Source organism: Mytilus trossulus, chromosome 3 (genome assembly GCF_036588685.1).
Source record: "Mytilus trossulus isolate FHL-02 chromosome 3, PNRI_Mtr1.1.1.hap1, whole genome shotgun sequence".
Taxonomy (NCBI): Eukaryota; Metazoa; Mollusca; class Bivalvia; order Mytilida; family Mytilidae; genus Mytilus; species Mytilus trossulus.
The window spans coordinates 61,860,285-61,869,795 of NC_086375.1; the positions used below are offsets into that span (position 1 = coordinate 61,860,285).

The 9,511-nt window shown below is 30.4% G+C and overlaps 1 protein-coding gene across 1 annotated transcript; it reads left to right on the forward strand.

Annotated features, from left to right (window-relative positions):
• Positions 1 to 3,055: 3,055 nt before the first annotated feature.
• LOC134710932 (kielin/chordin-like protein) lies at positions 3,056 to 9,211 on the forward strand. Its single transcript, XM_063571351.1, has 3 exons — positions 3,056 to 3,294; positions 3,899 to 4,218; positions 8,899 to 9,211. Exons 1-3 carry the CDS (start codon positions 3,235 to 3,237, stop codon positions 9,209 to 9,211), a joined length of 693 nt encoding a protein of 230 aa, XP_063427421.1. The 5' UTR covers positions 3,056 to 3,234.
• Positions 9,212 to 9,511: the final 300 nt, after the last annotated feature.

Below are 9,511 nucleotides of genomic sequence, written 5' to 3' on the forward strand. Positions count from 1 at the left end.
ATAAAATGTTTCTTGTGGAACACAATGTAAGCATGGTACTATGCATCAGCACAATTACATTTGTTAAACATATCTGCAAACTTTTTGAATATTACTACACAATTGTATGTTTTTCCAATTTTCTACAACTTTGTTAAGAATACCTTAACATTTTTTTCTAATATACTAGTCAACAACAGAAACGATACAAGACTTTTTTTTTAAATTAAAGATAAAGTTTTCCGTTCATTGAAACAATATTGAAGGTAGTAATACTTTATCATTATGCAATTATAAATCCGTTTGGCGTTTTTTTGCGATTTTTGTTTTTTTAACAAATTTACATAAACGACAATTTTAAAAACAGAAGTTCTAATAAATGGTGCCAACCTCTCATTTAAAGGTAAGACAATGTTTGCCATCAATTTGTTTTTAAAAATCATACAGTTTTTTCGTTTATTTGTTAAGCAAAGTTCGGCCCCCCGAGAAATCGTTAAAATGTATACATTATCAACTGATTTACCATAGACAGTATGTGTAAAGTGATATTCAAAAAGCGGTAACAGTCTTAAAACTAATCCAAAAGGTTCTAAATTTACTGTGTGTTGTTTTCATATCTAAAGCGTTCATTAGAAACGAAAATTAAAAAAAAAATTGGCATTTTTTGAGATTTCAAAAAATTAGAAAAAAACAATATTGCAGCCCATTAATTACAACATGACCATAACTTGATTTGCATATTGAATATTTTTAAACAAATTTGAAATTTTATTTAGTTCTTAGACAATTATGTGTCGATTTTTTATTCAACTTTCCGCAAACCTAATTTACACCCTATGATCGTTTACACGGAATTTAGATACTTTCCGACAAGTTTTGATTTTCATTATCACATGTACATACATTTGTAACCCGGATTTGTTTTTCCACTATCGATTTATGAAGTATGAACAGCGGTATACTACTGTTGCCTTAATTTATGCTATATAAATGTAAAAATGACTTCCTCAAAATAAAATGGATGTCTGAGTTTTGACATAGTTTTCAAGGCAAGAAAAACTTCATCCCAAAATTATTTTCTTTTTTTGTTTTTTTTAATAATTCCAAAATAAGCTAACTCTGTAAAATTTATATTTTGGGTGGTGGTATATAATTGAATCCATTTAGATTTTTACTTAAATAATCTTCTAACCCAAGTAAGTTTTAACCCTTGTATACAATTTCTCAAATTAATCATTTTTAGACCTTGGAAGTATTCCTGACATAGAAGATCCCGCTTTATCTTGTCAAGGGTATCATCCCAAATGAATGAATAAAATTTACTATTATTCTTAATGTAATTATATCAGGAAGGCATAGTTTATTAAAAACTTATTTGTTTAAGTCAAACTATTTGTTTTTAGAAAAAATTAAAATTGCCTGCTATAAAAAGAGAATGGTTCTGAGATGTAGAGGCAGAAGGCGTATTAAAATCTTGAGTGCATTTTATGGTCGAGCTGACAAAGATACATGTAATGATGGAAGCGCTCAAACAACAGGTTGTAAGAAAGAGGATGCCGAGGCAATTGTTCAAAAGAAGTGTGATGGAAGGAAACGATGTAGGCTACTAGCAAACAAAGCATTTTTTGGAGATCCATGTCCAAAAACATCTAAGTATCTTGCGGTCAAATATACATGTGGTTAGTATCTTTAAGTTCTTACAAAAAAAAATTCAAATAATGTAATAATATCCCTTAATTTTAAATTTTCTGTCTTATAAACCTCTCTTAGGCGTATTGTTTTGTCAGGTCAGTATTGTGGCAATTGTTTTTTAAACTTTTGAAGAATATAATGTTTGATCCTACTTAAACGGAAATGGTAATGGCTGTTTTACTGTTGTGTATGATTTGTTTAGTACTTTATTGTATATATTCCACAGACGCCAGCGTTTTCTTGCTTGTGAAAATATAATTTTTGAATTTCGGTGAAGCGGTTGAAAATTTTCTAACCCGTCCCTTATGGTCTTAGTAGTTACTACTGTTATCACTAGCCATTCAACACTGATGATATTAGTTCGAACCCGGCTCGTGCGGGTGCACTTGACTCAAAATTTCATTGATTACGAATGTCAGTATTCCTATCGAAGGTCGGTGTTTTTCTCCTGGCACTCCGGTTTCCTCCAACAATACAAACTGGCCGCCATGAAATAGCCAAAATGCAGTGCTTAAAAGTGGCGTTAAAACACCAAAAAAAACAAATCAAATCTAACACTTCTTACAAATAAAATAAGATTATACATATAAAACAGCTACATTCTATTTTATATAAGTTACGTTTTGCAGACTGAGCTCCAAATGCATATCATTTTCATATGCTTTTTGAAATACAGACTCTTTGTGGTCATGTTTTTGTAAGTATTGATATATTTCAGTTGGAAAGGACAGGAAAGATCAAAAGAGAAGGTTAAGAAGGTTAAGAAAAGAAAGGAGAAATAAACGAAAAAAGAGTGGTTCAGGTAAGAAATATTAAATGCTAAGATGTTATAAAATGGTATGCCCGACTTAGTATCTTTCTTTCTTTCTTTCTTTGATTTCCATTGCCTAATGATGCGTTTACAAAAACAACACATATCGCCGGACTTTTTGAATATTTACCCGAACATCGCTATCCACTACTTTAGAGAACATAAAATGCGTTATCACTGATGTGTTTTTGAATTCGATATCATCTACTTCAAGGTGTACTAGGGTACTCAGGATTGTTGAAAGATACATATCTACAGATATGTGCGTAGATCACTTATTAAGATATTATCCTAAAGATTCTTTTTATATGGTAGCACGTTAATAAGATGTTTAACATAAAACAAAAATAACAATTATGAAGGAATTTGTCATGATTTAGACATTGCCTTTATTTTCATGTTAAATCGTTTATCCGATCCCCTTTTCTGGAATATCCGTCATGAGAATTACTCAAACCTACCAAATTGACGTACACACACTTGAATATATCATGTATATTAAGTGCTCTTTGTTACAAGAGGACATTATACAGAATTTTTATTTTTTTCAAAATTTTCTTGCAGGTTGTCGTTGTACTGGATCTGGTGATGTCCATTATTACGACTTTAAATATACAAAATCGGATATCCAAGGAATATGTAAATACACTTTTTCAAAGTCTACGGAGGAATTTCCTTACGAAAAGTGTAAATGGAACATTGAAGTCAAAAATGAAAGAAGAGGAACAAAAACTTCGGTTTCCTACACAAAAATGGCGGATGTGACAATATGTGGTGAAAAAATTAGAATAATGAAAGATGGTGTATTCAAGGTTAGTGTTTATTATTAATAACATGCTAACTTCTTTAGGCTTTTATATATTATGTTTAATTTTAGTTACAAGTCATTTCATATAATTACGTGCAATCATCGGTCGTGAAAATCCTTTCAAGTAAATTAATTCATATTTCGTAACTGAATTAATTAGACTTTCAAATATTATCAGCAATATTTTGTAAAGCCGTTTTTAATTTTTGTTTTTGAATCAAATTTGTCCCCGAATTTGTTGTTATACTAGTCAACTTATTTTGATCTGACCAACTGTTTAGAGATTAAACATTTTATTCATTTATTTTGTTATGTTCAGACTTTCGATCAATTAGTTGATGTGTTATTGGCTTGCAAATTAGAACCATGTAGAACAAGTAAAGTAAAGTTTCATACAAATGAATAAAAAAAGAGAATACTTCATGAAATTATAAAAAAAACAAAGGAAACAGAGAATAATTGTTAAGATTGTCATTTGATAGTTTGTCTCTTAGTTCGAAATTTATTTATCAACGTTACTTAGTTCCTTTATAACCTATTTAAGATTGATTTTGAATGTGCATGATATAATTTTATATATTTTTATTCTACAAATTTAATCTTTTAAGGTGGGTGACTTGGAAGTTTCATCATTAGCGTACAACATCGAAAATTGTGGAATAAACATTCGAAAAGAAACTCGAGAGCTAGAAATATATTCAGAAGAATGTGACATACGTGTTTTATGGGATGGGAAGTCAAGAATAGAACTTGATGTCCCTAAAAACTACTCACAGTACGCAGAGGGTATATGTGGTGATTGTACTGACAGTAACCAGTTTATGCTACGAAACGGAACTGACATCTCAAATGTACCTAAAAGGCAAAGAGATGTTCTATGGGGCCAAGAATGGGAAGTGATTGATGATACCGGAGAAGAACTTGAAGAGTAAGGAAGATGTTTATTAAAGGCTTGATATATGACATATGTTCTGAAGGATAATGATGTTGTGGAAAATGTACGACATCCAAAACACTTTTGTTCCCACAAACATGAAATTAATATTAACAATTATATGCAAGTCTCGGTCGAGTCCGATAAAATACCCACCGTATATTTCCTGGAATTTATTCATTAGTTATTTCATTTCTATTTTCACACTAAAGTACAATAGTTAGCAATTATGTTTTCTTCCACCTCAATACAACCATTAATTGTTGGTTAATAAGTTAATCTAGTTTATTGTAAGTATATTTTAGTAAGGGAAACAGAACGGGTTCAAACAGAAAGAGTTTATAAGAAGATACAACTGTTCAAGTTATGATTAGAATGACATTATGAGATGACAATACGAAGACTTGAACTTAAGCCTTAATATAAGGCATAAGAACTCAAATCCTCCATGGACCCTCAATTTCACTTTTGTGTTCTAGTTTCCTTGATTAAACACAAACGTGTTCATTTGTTATCTAATAATGACCCTTTAAGACGTCGAACCCACTAGATTAATGAATTGCAAAGTAGTTATCTCCCTAAAAATTACAACATTCAATACAAAGACATAACCAATCGGACGAATTATATACATGAACAAATCGTAATGGACTGCTTTATGATTAATCATCAGATAGCGGAATCTCCAATGAAACTTGGAAAACAATTAGTTTCAGACCTAAGACCGAATATTTTAGTATCTCGTATAACCTACTTAATACACATATTTGCTTATTAGTTATGTTGTAGGTAAGCTTAGATAGTAAATTAATATTGAGGTAATTACGCGATTAATGTTTTTTTTTTTAATTAAACCGTCATAATCATTAAGCAATTTCCAAACTTTATATTTTATATGTCGATTGCTGTCACGTTTCCGGTTGTGTAGAAATACTTATCTGGGAGCCACATGCATTTTCACAGAAAATAAAATAATGCTTGGTAGATTTATATCAAATAAAACCATTTTGTATGAGGTTTTCGTAATTCCTAGTAACGAACTGTCTTACTTAGTTATTTTGATTTTAATTATACGCAGTGTACGTCAGAGATGGGTCCGATTACTTTCAATGTAATTGATTAAACTTCAATTACTTTGTCATTTGTACGATTACATTTAATTAATGATTACATCATTTCTAAAAGTGTCTGATTAAATTAATGATTCCATTAGCAAAGTAATCATGATTACATCCGATTACAATGAATTCAAAACAAAAAACATTTTGAATGATGTGATTAACTAAACATTTAATATATCTAGAGCATTTTTAGAAACGATTTTGTTTGATATATTATAAACTGATAACTTCAAACTTCATGTATTTGCTAAACCACAAAAGTTCACTACATACATATATGAACATTGTGTCACTGGTTATGACCCATTACACTTTATCATCAATGATCTCTGAATTATTTTGACTTCAATTGAATATAGCTTGATAAAAAGTTTGCTGATCTCTTCCGGACTTTGTATGTAGGTCAAGGTGCTGTTTATGGAAGTTAAGATATGGATAAAACAACGTTACCAGTTAAAAACTATGTAAAATTTTAATTGAAATGTGTAATCAAATTGTAAACATAAACAATTACTAAAATCAGTGCATTTTACATGTCCAGTCCAAATACATACCAAAAGATATTTGTCCAACTTTTAATTTAGCTTGAGCTAGAAGCTAAATTTTCACATTTTTGATTGATCTCTTATCATATATATTGTCCTGCAGCTATACTCAATTGGTAATTGCAATAAAAACAAACCTTAATTAGTTTCCTACTTGTCAATTCAAAGTGACAAAAATCACAATATGAACAAAAGATTATAATTCAGGGTTAAAGAAAGGTTTCACTTAAATATTATCAAATATATACACATGGAAAAAAGTATTGAAACACCAAATGGAAATTGAAATTAAAAAAAATCTCTTCATTTTTTTGGGATATAATTTGGTAAAATAGAACTAGTTAAACATTATTTAACCTGAGTTTAATCAATAAATATCGACTCGATGATTTTTTATCTGCACATGCAGCTACTGTACCCGTAAACAGCAAAACATTTGTTTTTATCCTCATTGCTTTTAACCCTTTAAATAACCAAAATTTTAAAGTTATGTGATTGACACCTTATAATGGGTCCTTGACAACTCTTACCTGCAGCAAGATGGCAGATTATCAGCATAAGGGAAGCAGTGATGTCGCTGTAAAAACTGCACGTTTTGTTGGTCATCACCATTTCACTATAAGTCGTTTTGAGAATAAATCAGGCAATAAACGCTGTAAAAGACATTCCGAGATAATGAAGACCCCCTATACCTTATGCTAAGGAAAATCAAGCATAATGAAGGTTGGTCAGAAGGAAACCCATTGCATACAAGACAGTCCTAAAAAGAGAGTGGTGGCCATACAGCAGCCTTTTAACAAGAACTGTTCGAGATCGAGTCATCGCTACTGGTTATCGTGCGATAAGACCATTTCGGAAACCTTTGCTAACGAACAGACACACAGTTTTCCGTATCCAATGTAGTGCAGAGCTCGCCAAAGTTGGAAATTAGCATCGTGGAGGAAGATCCAATGTTCAAATGGAATTCGGTTCACCTTCCTTGACACGATCGTAGCCCGGATTTCAACCATATCGAGCATATTTGGGACACTATTTGGCGGAAAGTGCGCGAAAGGACACCCCAGTTCAAACACATCATGAAATAAACAATGCCCTTCATCGGAAATGGTTGCTGCTACCTTAGCAACAAATTAGTCGATTTATGACAGGAATCAGAAGACGTTTAGATGCGGTTATCCGTTTGAATGGAGGCTGCGCACAAAGTACTAATTCTTTGGCGTATAACGATCAATCATGATATGAACAGTCATCTAAGGATTAATTTTGAAATGTCTGACATTGTAAATTCCGACTACAGTAAAAGTTATAAAATGCATTTTTTTGTACAAAAAACATTCCATTTTGGTATTAAAATTGTGGTTATATAAATCACTTTTTTTCAAAAATGTTTTGTTCGTTTCAATGCCAATGTTATCATAAACTATGTTTCAATAATATTATACACATATTTTATTATATTTCATCCAAAAAAAAGAGGCTGATTTTTCAAGTTTTAAAAAATCAAGGTGTTGCAATACTTTTTTCCATGTGTATATATGTTTCTCTTAAAATTTTGAATATATATATACAAATATCTTTTACTAAGGCTAGAGACATATAATTGTAGTATGTTTCTTCTTAGGCTAATGATGACTTTCAATTCTGTAAAAGTTTTTTTACTGAAGTATATAAATCAATTAACATGATTTATAAAGTAAACAAAACTATTTAAACGTGTTCAATATTTATCAAATAAGAATAACAAATAGATTAATTTATTGACCATAAACACAGTTTAAGATTTTTTTCATTGTAATCAGAATGTAATCAAAAAGTAATCATCATTACAGGGTATTTTGAAATGTAATTGATTTAATTGAAATACGTGTTATCTGATGTTAGGCTGATTAATGATTACAATGATTACTTGAAAAATTGTAATCAATTACAGCTGATTAATGATTACAATTACAATTACCCCAAGTCTGGTGTACGTTCATTCAAATATAAAGTATCACTACATATTATGCATAGCTATTGAGTTTTAAACACAGTACACAGCCAGAGAGTCACATAGAAACATCAATGTCAAAGTAAAATTAAACAAAGATAAAAAAAAAAAAAAAAAAAAAAAAAATCTCCTCTTGTAGTTTAAAATAGATTGTAACTAAAATATCCATATCAAGTAATGCACATGTATCGTTGTTAATAGTATTATATTAGTTATGAAGAGTATGTTTCTTATGATTTATTCCAAAGAATGATATATTATTTAAGGCAAAACTGTTATCCCTGAACGGGATTTATTTTTCATCATTCCTAGCAAAACATGGACTGAAGACTAGATTTGTTATATGAAAACCTATCCTCAAGTTATTCATGTCTATCTGACTATGAAAGCGTTTCATTTAAGCTGCTGTGTTATAAACGTTAAATATCGCGGCAATACCTTTTTGTAAACTTTACGTCGTTCCCGGCAAATTTGACAGTTGCCGATTTTACGTTACGAAATTCCGCTAACGTGTGATGTTCGAATAACATCTTTGTTTTCCAGCTTCTTTTGAATCTTACATTTCTTTAGTTACCTGTATTTACATGCTTTATATTGGTAAATCGTTGTCAAGACGTTCGAAATCGTGTTTGCTTTCTTTATAATTCATATCTATGTACGTATTGACAGTTATTTACATGATAAACCTTGACCGATAACGAACTATACTCTCACGCGCAAGGATAAGGCGTGCTAAAACCTTTAAAAGTCCGATTATTCTTATAGCAAAACGAATTTGAACTGATCTTGAATGAATTCAAGAGGTAATAAAACATACACGAAATCACATTCAACCGTTTTAACATATTGTATTTTATTTACCTGTATTTATTATTAAAATATGAAAATAATAATCTCTGATTCTTTAAATAGTTGTTCAGTCATTATTAAATATCCATAAACCAGATATTTTTTTTAATTAAATATTGGCAACAATCTTTACAAACTGTATGAACGTTTTTAACGTTGTCTTTAATAGATGTCCAGTATCACAGCCGATGAAAGAATGTACTGAACAACAGAATGCATTGTTAGCAAGTGATGAGTATTGTGGAAAATTGAATCCAGACAGTAAAGAGCTAGTTACACCTTTTGCTGATTGTATAAATGCCGATAAAAAAATGGCAAAGGAGTTGTATGATGCATGTGTTGTAGATGTTTGTATGAACTTAGGAGGTCCGTATGAGAAAGAGGCACTTTGTCTGGCCTTAGATGCACTGGCACAACATTGTAGGAAGAATAACTTTAATTATAAAATGTGGCGAAAATCAGATCTTTGTCGTAAGTACTAGTTAAACTTCATTTTATATAAATATGATAAGTAATTTGGATTTTGTTACGGCTTCATTGATTTCTATGGAAACATTTATATCATCATTGACGCAGATGCTTTGTAAATGTTGACAGAAGTTACATATAATGTCAACAAAATATGTATATTCTTTAGATGAATACTATGGTATGGCAAATATAAGTCTCAATTGCGGGAAATCTTGTATGTTAACTTACATAAGACTGCATTTAGATAAATCTCCACCACCCACAGGAATATCATATAGAGTTAATACATGTATAATTGATACATATAGCAG